This window comes from Aptenodytes forsteri, unplaced genomic scaffold, assembly GCF_000699145.1.
Source record: "Aptenodytes forsteri isolate BGI_AS27 unplaced genomic scaffold, ASM69914v1 Scaffold60, whole genome shotgun sequence".
In the NCBI taxonomy this organism is placed as follows: Eukaryota; Metazoa; Chordata; class Aves; order Sphenisciformes; family Spheniscidae; genus Aptenodytes; species Aptenodytes forsteri.
This window is the reverse complement of record NW_008794175.1, coordinates 327016-340154: the sequence shown is the minus strand read 5'-3', so window position 1 is coordinate 340154 and position 13139 is coordinate 327016. Positions and strand designations below refer to the sequence as shown.

General features: G+C 44.0%; 1 protein-coding gene across 1 annotated transcript in view; it reads left to right on the top strand.

Moving 5' to 3' along the window:
- Positions 1 to 1960: 1960 nt before the first annotated feature.
- The window catches only part of UTP20 (UTP20, small subunit processome component), a 78822-nt gene continuing 67643 nt past the window's right edge, over positions 1961 to 13139 (top strand). The window contains exon 1 of the mRNA XM_009284201.1: positions 1961 to 2032. Within this exon, the coding sequence (XP_009282476.1) occupies positions 1961 to 2032 (72 nt within the window). The remainder of the gene's footprint in view (positions 2033 to 13139) is intronic.

Genomic DNA, 13139 nt, shown 5'->3' with positions numbered 1-13139 from the left:
GGAAGGGGCGGCGATCCTCGCGGCGCGGCCCCGGCCGGGCCATCCCGGGCTATTGCCACCCGCCCTGTGCCTCCGGGCCCTGCGGCGCCGAGGCTGGCGGGATGGCCCCGCTGCAGAGCCCCGCCTGAACGGGGTTACACCGCAAACTAGGGTCGCGGTCCAGGGTTTTGGAGGGAAGGTAATAGCCCCGACAATTCCTCAGGATGGTATTCCTACCCTTCTTCTTTAGCATATGCTACCATCGCCCCAAATGAAGAAGGTGAAAGTATGTTTTAATACATACATTTCTATGGGTCGAGTAATCTGGAAGATACCTCACTGAATCAGGTATCATAGCGATTTGCCAAGGTGAGTTGCTGAATGCTGCAGTTATGTGACAGGGAAGCCCCACTACCTGCGCTGTGCTCATGGAAGTTTTGCTAACGCTCTTCAGCTAATCACAGGTTCAAGAGTCAAAGTGCACCGGAATATCACAGATGGAGCTTCACATACCTTACCCACGGGGGAATGCATCAAAAACACCTATGGGATTTCAAGGCCATGGATGTCAAGCGGAGGGGATGTGCCTGTCTGTATAGCTAGCAGCACATCCGGGACTAACACAGCAAATACTACATTTGGCCGCTTTGCCATATGTTAGCAACCCCATATGAGGGATTAAGATGTAAGGATGCCAAAGCTGACTAAGGTGGGCCTGACAGCAGCACAGCTGCACACAGCACACCTTGCAGCAGGGCTCAGTAGCTTTGCACGGAGGCTTTCCGGCTTGAGCTGTGCATTGGCAAAGTGCTATGCTGGAGGTGATTTCCTAGCACGTCAGCACCAGTCCGAGGATAAAAATTCCTTCATGGCAGGTAGATAAGTTTCTTTCCTGCCCAGCCTCTCCTGGCTTTTAGCCACAGCTGGATTTGCTGGAAGCAGTCTTTGCTGCAAGTGCTCTGGGTTCAGCACAAGGCACTCTGACCTGCCTGCATCTGACCAATTTGAGACACGGTTTTCAGCAGCCTTCTGTATCTTAGACAGAAATGATTGACCAGACACCCGACAGCCAAACTCAGCTCATGGAGCACTATTACCTCTGTGGGAGCTCTAGATTTGGCAGGGCATTTGGAGGTATTTCTGAGAGCATGTTGGAAGGAGGAGGTGCAGGTGGAAATCCGGTCTGGCAGGGTTATTAAGTTGAGCTGTGAAATCATGCCTGTGTTGGTCTGGCCTCTAGATGCCCATCTGGGGGTATAAATGTCCCTGAACATACAGAAGCTGGCCACTATGGTGCAAGTGGCATGTCCTAATCTTACCACAGCAGGTTAGGGCGTCAGTCTCTCTGGCCCAATTACTCTGTAATTACTTATACAATGAGTAACAGCTTCCAGATGTCCCGCTGAGGAAGAGCAAAGAAACTCATTCTGTACCCCTACCAATTAGGCTATTGAGCTATTGATTATATGAGGTGGTTGCCCTAATTTGCTACCGGCTTTTGACCACATGAAAGATGAGAAACCCTCCCAACAAAGCTTCAGTCAAAACCAGCACCTTCCCACACAGTGCAATGAACTGGTGTTGTCCAGCAAAAATACATGTTGGCAAAAAAACATGACCCACTTTGTCACAGGAAGGACATAAGCAGCCTCCTGCCCAGACCCACAGCTTGTGCTGCTCAGAGGTCCATGCTTAGTGTCACTTGTTTGCACTCTTTCAGGTATTATGTTGCTCAAACCATTCAAACAATAATATGCATTTAAAGTATTAACTACATGGGATTAATACAGTTTTGATTCTGCTTCTTTATCATTTGTGACATAATGTAAACACAGCAAGTGATAACATGTATTGGAAAACAAATCATGTTTCTTAACTGAAACACAAGCAGCTATGAGGAAATGCACGTTACTCTGGTTTCAGGTGGCATCTTTGATTCTTTTTACAGGAGTGTTAAGCAAATTGTCTTTCAAATGCCATCATGACCGATATGACCAGAAAGGCTGGATCCTCCCATTCGGATGTTTCCGCCTTAGGAACCAGCAGCGACTCTGTATGAAGCCCACGTCCTAAATCACAGTAAGGGGACCTGGAGAACAGGGCTAAATGTTTTTCTTCTGGATTTTTCACACATTAAATCAAATTAGCTCCATGGAACACGGTGGGCTTGTGCTGTGTAACAGAGACAGAACTGCGGGTGTTTGCTTTTTCTCATTGCTGTAATAGATATTTAAATGTCTTCCAAACTCCAAGAGCGTATTTCATTGTTTTCTTGTAGCACCTTGCCCTGTCTCCATCAGGTCTTACGTGGTCCCTCATCTCACTGGCTCTGTGACTTTGTTCTTGTGAGATCCACTGGCGTCAGTGGGATTTGGTGTTTAATAGCAGGAGGTGTAAGATTCACATCTCTCCAGCACCCTCAAGTTAAAAGGGCCATGAATCTCCTAAACAAACCCCAGACTGCCCTATGGGGTCCAAACGGTTCCTTCCTTCCACTGGTATTGGGCTCATTTCCATCACTGGACACCTCTGTGAGGTGTTACTGGAAGCATCTGTATTGCTTGGAAGGACAGTCCCCCGCCGCTCCTTTTCATGTGGATGAGCCACAGCGCTGGGAGATCAGTGGGCTCGGTTTCGCTCTCTAGATAAGAGACAAATACACCAAGCCCTGCACTTGGGGACATGCTGCCCACCTCTCTGAACTAAGTTGTGGAAATACACTTTGAGGGGTTCTCCTGCTTGTAGGCAAATGTGGGCATGGGCAAAGGCAACTGGAAGTGAGGTAGGAGAGCACTGGAGGCCCAGTGAACACTGCTCGGCAGTGCTGCAAGACCCTTTGCAATTTGACCTGGCAGCCTGGGAGCTCTCAGACTTCCAGTGGTTCCTTGCTTGACTGTGCAGTTTCAGACTATGTGGGGCTCAGCTGTACCTACACCAGCTGAGCTGAGTTTGCCGATGAAGAGCAGTTCGTGCTCAACAATACTCCTGTATAGTGCCAGGACTGCATTCAGAAGTCTGAGCTCTGTTCTCTTCTGCTTACACAGGGAAACGCTTGGAAACCTTGCCAGAGAATAGCTGGCCATTGGTAAAAACAAACAAACAAACAAAAACATTTCAAAACAAAATCTGCAAAAACTAATTTTTGGCCTTTTTTTGTACTCAGCTTGGCCTTTTCTGGGAACAGTGTTATGATTTGTCATTTTGAAAAACACTGTTTATTTTTGTTTGGATGATTTGCTTAGGAAATTAGGGGTGTGGGATCATGCTCTGCATGTATACATACATGTATGCATGTGGAAGGTGTTTGCCCTCTATCCAATGACCATTGAGCACCGTCACCAAATTTACAGAGGGGTAGAGGCCTCAGAGATACTAAGGCGCTGCCAGTTTCATGAAAATAGATGGGCGAAAAAGAGGGATCCCGTAAATGTTCTTGTTGAAAGGAAGACTGCAGCAGGAGCTGAACCTCTATCAGATAACAGTGAAACCAGAGAAAGACTTTGGAAACACCCAGCTGCAGGCATAGCTTCCCATCTTCTTAAATACATAAGCCAACCAACACTAAGACACAGAGCTATGAGGATCCAGGTTCCATTTACTCCTCTGTTCATGGAGCTACCTGTTAAACTTCCTTTTGCTCATCATTATTATTAGGAATAATATATCAAAATTAATCATTGAATCCTAATTAGACAGTTTGATTTTTCTCACAGTGCAATGCTTCAAGTCAAAATGCACTTCTTTTATTTCCGTAAGATTTTGATTCCAGCAAAATTAATAAAACCGCAACTGCTTCCTGCACAGCATCACTTATCACCTTGAAAAGCCTGCTTGGATTTTGTTGTGATGGAAGTTAATTGCTGATGGTGTTTTATATTTCTGAAGATCAGTTAGTGTTTGGCTCCACCCTAATCTCTCCTGCTTGCTGTGCTTGTCCACACACTGCTGTTCTGGATTGCTGGGCTTGGTATAGCTAGTTACCTGACTACCATCATCATTGACTTTGCTTCCCCTGGTTTAATGCTACCTTAGACAAATCTTCCACAGTGTTATTTAGTGATGTTCTTAGCTGTCTGTTTAATAATTTTTTTTTGTCAGTTCTTCTTCTGTTAATAGTGTTTGGACGTGACAGAATGACCCTGCAAGGGAATTCAGAAGAGCGGTATCATTATCAATATTCCTTGCGAAATTTGGATGAGTTCTTTAGAAATAGTCACATGGCACCTGTATTTTGAGCACTGGGATTTTCTTGTACAGAGATGTCCTGCAATTGTCACCTCTTTATTTCCAAGAATATAACTAGAGTACATTTCCAAGCATACTTTTAGAAACTTCTTTCCAGCTAGTTGGATTTGCAGTGCCCAAAGCACAGAACAGTATGTCTAGAAGCCCCTTTTGTGCCGACTGTGTGCTGTTTGTGGGCAATAGCAAGAATGTGATGCAATTTGCAAGTGTCTTAAGCCTTAAAACACCACCATAAACACAACAAGTTAAATATTGCAAGAAGCGTAGTTCCCTAATTCTATATCTGTAGCATTTCCAATCCTCATCCTATCCAAATCCTAAATTTGCAGGGGCATTGGTTTGCAAAAGGTCTTCCCTTTTCCCCTAATTTTCCCCTAATCATGGGAAGTCTTTCAGGGTAACAACTTGTTTGCTTGAAGTGCTTGTCCTCTCATGCTTAGCTTGTTTGGGACACAAAGAGAGATGGACTGACTTCCAGAGAAAGAGATCAATGGGGGGAAAAGAGCCAGAGAGGTGCATAAAAATCATGAGAATAAATCACGTTTCTATTGACATTTTGAGTGAAACCTCCTTGTTTGTTTGTTTTTTTCTATTTTTGTACTCCACAGAAATTTGAACAAATGCAATTTGCAAGCTAAATGACTTAAACTGAATGCTTAATGTTCTTGAGAAGGAAACTTCAGATTGTGTAACCCCCTGATACCAACACACCTTTTAAAATCAATAGTCAGTGCCTCAGGATTGAAGGAAGTACTTAAGTTAGCCTTGAAAGCTGAACATTTAAATGTGAATGATTTGGAGCCTATAATTTATTTGCTGGAGAATTCTGCTCTTCTATTTAAAAGAAAAAAATTCAAAATTTATTTAAGGACTGTCCACACAGGGAGATGTGGCATGCATAATTATTTGCTCAAGAGAATAATTAGTATGAGAAAAAAATTGTGGTACAGATTTCACTTCTTTAACTGAAAAGGATAAATAAGTTACATGCTTGAACTTTATTCTCATGGCTTTGGGATCTTTTGTTTATTTAAGGTGTTCAATTTTGCATCAACAGAATTACAATTCAACTAGTTTGCTTACTTGCAGTTAATGTATGAGAAAGGGCTGTCAAATGTTCACCAGAATGATCAACGAAAAATTGATTTTTTTCTGAGTAGATCTTTTCTGAATTTCCTCATTTTATCTCTGTTGTTTTCCCTTTTTCCACTACCTGCTATCCAAACTATCTCTGTTCACATGTTCTAGTTGGTGTTATTTTGAGATGTGTTTGCTTTAGGTGCACAGTGTAGGTACTTCAGTTATGCAGCTTGGCTCCCTAAGTTTCCTCTCTAACTGAAGGAGAGAGACAGACTCTTCAGAAAGAAACTTTGCTGCTTTGATATGCTCCCTGGAGGAGCCTGTCTCTTTCCATTATCTACAGAGGAAGCCTCTGGAAATGAGCCTGCTAACTTTGGCACTTAAAAATACTCTGACAAATGTTCCCTGCCACTGCACCAGTGCCCTAAGTAGCTCTTCTTTTTGATTATTTTGGTTTCTTCTTCCATTCATACTCCGGAGTGTCTATCACCAGTTCTGACATCTCCCTTGTTATCTGCCTCCCATCCTTCTTTTTAATTCCTACTGCTAAATCTCTTGTGGTCCCTCACTCCTTTCATCCCCCTGACTCCTTATATTAAGAAGTTTTCTCTTTCTCCTCCCTCCCACATTTCTTCTGCCTGAATCCCTTCTTTTTTGGACCCCCCAGTCCCAAGAGGCATTTCCCCTCAAATTGCTGTTTGCTATTCAGTTCGTTCTTCCATTTTTCGAGTGTCTCTATGAGCTGACTGCCTTGCCTCTCTTTTAAACCCCTTTTTGATCCTCTCCAGTCCCTCTTCTGCTCACTGTTGAGGCTGCCCACGCTGGAGATCACACAGACGCATACGTTGCTTGGAAATGTTTGAAGGCAGTTACGCATACTTGCACCAGCCCTATATGTTTAACTGGTTTGCTTGTCACACATCCTCAAAGCTACATTCATCACCAAATGGAGGTAAGAAAGGAGGTTTTCCCTTAGGTCCAACTGTCTGCAGCTGCTGGCTTTGGTTTGGTTTGTTTCTTCTGTTTTCCTCCATAAAATGGGACTCACTGCACCTATTTCCGATGTTACCTGGACATTTCAAATAGCGAATCCCTGTTTTTTCAGAGAGCGGAAACACTTCCAGCATCCTTGGTCTCTCCCAGTATGCTGCTGGGACACACCATAGTTTTTGTGGCCTCTTGGATTGCAGTCTTATGGCTGCTGCAGGATGCTGGGGAGTGGTGGGTGACCTGTGTTGGGTGGGGAGCAATGAGCATGCATTATGTGGATTTTCATGACCAAACTCCACGGAAGGGGGACTTTACCAATCTAGGCATACTGGGACTCTTACAGTGAATGTCTATATTATTTTAGTGTATTGGTATCCAGTATTAGCATGCATTCAAATAGGCTGTTGAGGGGTTTTTGATGAAAATGTGGATTGTGGGCTAAGGCAAAGGGGAAGAAATAACAACTTTAACATGCATTTCTGAAGATGCAAAAAAGAACGGCGCAGATCCAGCATCATAAAGCCCCCACAGCTTCTGCACAGTCAGGTTAATACCTATAATGGAAATGCCATGTGGTAGTGTTAGCAATTTGCAAACTCAGCAAATGCCGTGATGTACAAGGAAGCACAGAGGTAGAAATGGCAGTCAAGGAGAAGCACTTTGGCTGCAGCTGGTTTTGAGGGAATCCATCTCTTGGCACAGCAGATGCTCTGTATCTGTACAGTAGCATTAGCTGATCACCATTTTAAGGGGGCTCATTTCATCTCACTTCAAAACAGGCACTGGTGGAGCACCTGTTAACTCACCTATGTGGCACCCTGTAAGTACTCATCTTCTTCCACTGGCTATGAATGCCAGGTCAAATATAGCCCTCTGTGCAGCAGGTGGCTATAGCCAGAGAGGTGAACTGCACTCTTGTGGTAAGAGCCTGCCCAGCACAAGCAACGAGGACTTTACCTGCTTCAGTGTCTTTTTTTTTTTCCTCACTTGGAGGTTGATGCTCATTTCTGTTTGCTCTATTTCTGAAATGTCAGTCTCCACCTGGATATCTTTTGCACAGGGACCTATTATTTCAGTACGTTTGTGGTATCAGTTGTGTTAATGGTTCCTATTTGATCTGATCATAATTTAGACTCACAAGTCAGTATTAGAAGCAGCAGCAGGGTCCAAAAACTTATTTAAGTTTTGTGGAAAGAAAGGACAGCCCCATTTCTTTCCTTGGCATTATCAACATCTCTACAGTCAGAGCATTGATAAAATTTTGCATATCTTCCTCCAGCGAGAATTGTTTTCTAAGCAAAGTGCAGTTGTATCTCCTCGTAAGGTTTTTATCACAGACAGGAACTCATTGACTAACAGAAACTTGGGGTGCTAGGAGTTAAGAATACACACGGGAGGTGTCCCTGAAAGTCCTACTGCAGTAGGGATTAGGGACGTTGTCTGGAAGCAGAACTGATTCTGGTGGCAAATCCTTCTTCTTCAGGTAACAGAGAGTTTTGGAAACCACACAAAGAATCTATTAATGGGTTTTTTTCTGGTTTATATAGACCAATGCTGGAACGTTCTCACGAACATCTATGATTTAGCAGCCAGTATCAACAGCCGATGACACAGTGGAAGTGGCAAGAAGGGCTGCTTTGTCTCTTGATGTTGCGTAAGTTCTTCCATTTTTCTAAGCTACCCACAAATATTTCATCAAGCGGTACACAGCAAAATTAGACTGCTTCATAACAGTCTCAGCTTAAGGGTATGTATCAGTTTAAATGGTTTTTCCCTAAAGGGCTCTGCAGTGCTGAGATTATTAGACGTTTTCTTGAGAGTTTCAGCTTTTGTACACTATGCCTCTTGGATCTATGAGGCCAGGAATGGTTAATCGAGGTACTGTCTCTATCGGAACCTGAGAGCAAAGTTAGAGCTGCAAGAATATTAGGACAGCTCAAGCTTCAAATACGAAAAAAAATATTGCAAATTAATTAGCCAAAACCTCAAATCTAGGTACCTAAATTTTGGATCTATCTTGTATGAACCAGATGGATGCAGAGACATGAAGAATAGTATCAATTGCTTTGTATGTTATCTTCTACTCAACTGCAGGAACATCCCATTCCTTTCAGTAACAAAATGCTGAGCTTGGCCTTATTTGTCCCTGAATGTCATGCACAACTGACTTTGCAAGTTTGAAGGCAGAAACTATTTGAGAAAGGAGATATCCTTGACCCCATCTTTCTATGATTTTGTGTTTTCTGCTCACAACTAGCTTCTCAACATCACTGTGAGAAATTGCTGTCTTGGATTATTGATTTAGTATTTCCTCAGTGGCCTTTTACAGATAAAGAGATCAATAAAGACAGAGCAAAAGAGGACAAAAAAGAGAAAGAAAATTGTATATGGGAGATGGCAATGATTTTGAGGGAAGCATTCCTTTGTGTGCACCTGTTTCTATGAGATTTTTACCATTTTCCATCTTCTCTTTTCTGGAAGGTTTAACTTTACCATAAAACTTACAGTTGTGATCCCTCAGCCCCGATTCGTCATCTTACACTCTCATTTCAAGCTTCCAAACAAACAAGAGGGATTTGGGGTGGGGAGGAAGGAGAGATTTGGGAGCATAGCTTCAGATTCACTGCTAAAGGCTTTATGCTTTGTTCCTGGACATGCCAAACAGCCAGGTTTCGGGTCAGTTGTCAGAAATCTGAGTTAGACTGCACTCAGACATTTAGTAGTCCCAGTCAGCTGACAGACAGCCTGAAATCCAGTTGGTCTCCGTCAAATCCAGATGCCCCTCGTTCTAGTGGTGAAGGCGAAATGCAGGAGAGAATTCACATCCCTTTTGGGGGACAAGACTCCATTCTCCCTGTTCATTTTCCTTTCCATGCCCCCTGCTTCCTCTATGGGTCCTCCTCCTGCTGCCTCTGTTGCTTTCAACAAGGTTGAAGCCAGTTCTGCTGCTGCCCCTGTGGCAGAGAAATGGTATGAAGAGCAGCAGCAGCAGTCACCACTGCAATCCCTTCCTGTCTCAGAGCCATCTGTATAAATGCTGTCAGACCCTTTTTCTTTCCAACACAAATTAAACTCTGCAACTTTCTTCACCTCAAAAAAACCAAGGTGTGGCTTCCTACTGAGCAGAAACCTTCGAATAGTACTAGTTGACATGAACTAAAATTGTGCCAGGGATTGTCTTAATGATTAATTGGTGTGGATGATCCCTGTGTTCTGGCACTACTCAGTTTACTTCTAGAGATGGAGCTAGTACAGCCCACCTGCTCCAGCTCTGCAGCAGGACCCTGTCTTGCAATAGAGGAGCCACTTGGCCTAGATGTCTTGAGGGGTTGAATCAGGTTGTCAGTGCCCCTTTCTGTGAGGGAAGTCCCAAAGTTCAGGATATTTCAGGCATGAATGCTCCCCCCCTTCCTCCCCCACAAACAGCTGCAGAAATCTGGGATCTATATTCCAGCTCTTTGCCCAAAACTCTCTGATCTGCAAACCTAAGGGCAGGTGAAATTCTCCCCAGGACTCAGCTAGCATTGACCTAGAGTTGCATTACTTGCAGAATCTCTGTGCTTCAGGCATATCAGAAAAAAATGGGGCCAAACAGTTCCACCAGTTTGCAGAACAGGATTCCATTATCTTGTCTGCTTTGTTTTTGAAAATGCAAGTGCTGTTGACCACATCCTACATAATCTTGTGGGGTTTTCTCCCACAAGGCAAGGCAAAATGCCAGCTAGAAGCTGAGGAGGAAACTGGCAGTGAAAATATGTCATTGTGTTTCAAAGGGCTCTTCTAACTTTCCAGACAAATTAAAAAAAAAAAAAAATTGTTTCCTTCAGTTGAAAGAGTACACCAAAGACATCATGCACTTGTATAACTTGCCTTCAAATCCATGCCAGCTTCCCCCTTGATGAGGATTTCAGAGAGCTCCTGTGATGCAGTGGGGTTCCAGCCATGTGCACCCAGCCTGTGCATCCCAAGTTGTTCTGTGAGGCGGCTCGAGACAGGCAAAGAGAAGGGCTTCTGGGTTCACAACCAAGGCAGGTAACTCTCATCACTTCAAGACTCCAGTTACTTATTTAGTGCCTCTAATATTGATTGAGGAACCCACCTTTGGGCATCCAAGCTTGGAAGCTGTTTGGCTAAATTCACGGGTGTTTCTGTTAATCTATTTGCCTAGAATATATTTCATGTCGAAAAGCAAGATCTTCTCACAATGAAATTCCCTATGTGAACTCCTTTCCTGGCATAGCTCCACCATGCCCATATGAATAGAGTAGAAAAATGTAAATTTGATCTTACACTTGTTCACCTATGCAATCTACAATATCCTGAGGTTAAAAACAGGCTGTCCTGGAAGTCTGGCTGCTCATTGGCTTGTACCAGGTAGCATGTCCTTTAGGTTAGAAACTCAGTGTCGTACAGGCTTCAGGAGTATGCATTGTGCTTGTGATCAATACACATAAAAATATGATGGAAGTAGGGCAACTCTGCAATAATTTGAATACTGCATATTTATGTAGTTATTGAGCTATGCTATGGGGGGAATTCACGGGGTCAGTTGCAGATATGCACATATAATGGGGTTGTCTAGAGTCTCGGAGACTACCAATTCTAAGGCACAATTCATTTTACGCTAACACCGATGTTTTAAGTACAAGAATGTGCCTAGATCTGCAGTGAATATAAAAGGAGCCTAAAGTGACTGCTCAGAGGCAGACATGTGCATTGTAAACATTGCAGGTTATGTGAGATGAATTCTGCCCTGTGAGACCATCCTGGGTTAAATATTGAGGTATTTTACCCAAATTACTATTATTAGGCTAAATTGACAGTGCTTATTAAACAATGAGCACAAACAACAAAACAAAACAAAACAAAACAAAAACAACTGGAAAGTGTAACACTGACTCAAGGTAAGACACATTTCCAGAGGACAAACCTGCTTTGCCTCTACAAAGAGGGGCTCTGGCTCTTGCCAAGTCCAGCAAATAAATTTTGGGCAGCAGGACTAAAAAGCCCAGGAATGGAGAAGACATAGGAATCTTAGACCTGCCCCAGAAGTGCTGATGAATTACTGTCAGGGACTGGTGGTTGTAGCCCACAGCGAGTGTTTGAAGAAGTCAGATCTGCATAGGTAACTACTTTGATAAGACATGCACATGCTGTTTTACAATGGTTCCCTTTACGTGCCTCTACAAGTATTACTACCAATAAGCCATCACTCTTCAGAACACTATCTGCTTGCCGTTAGCATGGATTTCTGAAGGAGACTTGCTGACAGCTGGGCCCACTGGATAATCACAGGGTGTTGGAGCTGGGGCCTGCCCAGAGGTGGGAGAGCCACACCTCTTCATGGAAAAGTAAAGGAATAAGGCCTGAGGCTTGACACATTACAGTCAGAGAGGAGTACACGTAGAAAGGATATTGTTAACATAGCTGTAACTCATACAGAAGTGGGGAAGGGACCTTCTGGGTCACTGAACCTTCCCAGCTGAAGTGCCAGACCTACTGTCATGGCCATACTGGTATCGATACCTGAGTTACTACCGTGAGGCTCAGTCAGATGTATCTCCAAGTGCTGTATTCAGTGCTGGCTGAAATGCAGTCCATCAGTAGTTCTTGTGGGCAGAAGCTCTCGTGAACATCAGCAGCAGCAGGGCTAGCCTATCTCACTCTTCTGAGAAGTTGCCAGTTTACAAACATAAAGATGTACTTGTAACCTTTTATAAACTTCCTCTAATGTCTTTTATTTTTGCTGGTGACTCCTTTTCTGCAACAGGCAGAGCACACCTCAGCTCTTCTCCCCATTGCTTTCCATGAATGTTAGATTTTGCTCATTCCCTTGAATGATTTTGGAGCGCATGCATCCCAGGAAGTTCCACAACTCTACAGGATGCTATTCATAATGGAAAAAAGATCTTGTGGACTGTTCTTCACAAGTTCACAGTATGTAGGAGACATATTAGGTGAATTTACTAACCACATCTGGAGAGGTATTCGTGCTCTTAAACAGTTGCATATTGGTGCCTAAGCTCTTGTGGATCTAGACCTCTCCACATACTTTTAGCTGCACTTTCTCATGGAGATATTTGGGTCTGAAAACACTTAAGCCAACCTTTTTGAACTCAAGTGCCTAAACTAGGCGTTCTCTTCCCACTTAATGCAAATGCCAGAAGTCCTTTTTATTACAGCAGCAGAAGAGCAAGCTTTAAAGCTAAAAGCTGTCTCTGTAGTTCTCTGACTTTGCAGGTGCTGGAGCGAGCACACTCCCCTGCCTGTCCAGATGGCTATCATGTTAATGGCTTATTGCCTGCCCGTGGGCAGCTTTTCTGGATGCACCTGGCAGCGTTTAACCTCTTGGGTCTGTTCAAAGTAGTGGGTCCCTACGTGCTCCTAATAGTGAACTTCAGCTGTGCTCAAATCCAACCTTGTGGCTTGCTGTCTGAATAACCTGCAAGCCTGGTTTCTGAAAATGGCCTTGAGTTGCCTCCAACAGATAGGACAGGCAGGCTAGGGAGGGACAAAACTCCCAAGCCTTGTAAGGTGCAACCCAAAATGGTCGCGTGGTTCTGGGCTGCTCACACTGCACCTGCCCAAACCAAAGCTTCATCCAGCTTCTATTCACCTCCTGTCTTCCCAGTGCACATTCTCTACCTCCTGCAATTGCAGCCACAGGCAGAAACTCCCACAGGCCTTGGTACTGCTGCCAGCACAGTGGTGAATGACTGTCAGCCTGAAATCATTTGCACTTGTGCAAGGCTTTAGTTTGCGTGTACTTTGTATGGGATGAGCTTTTTTTTGAGCTCTGGAGAAAAGCCTGCACTAAAATCGGGGCTGTTGAAGCCGGGGGCGGG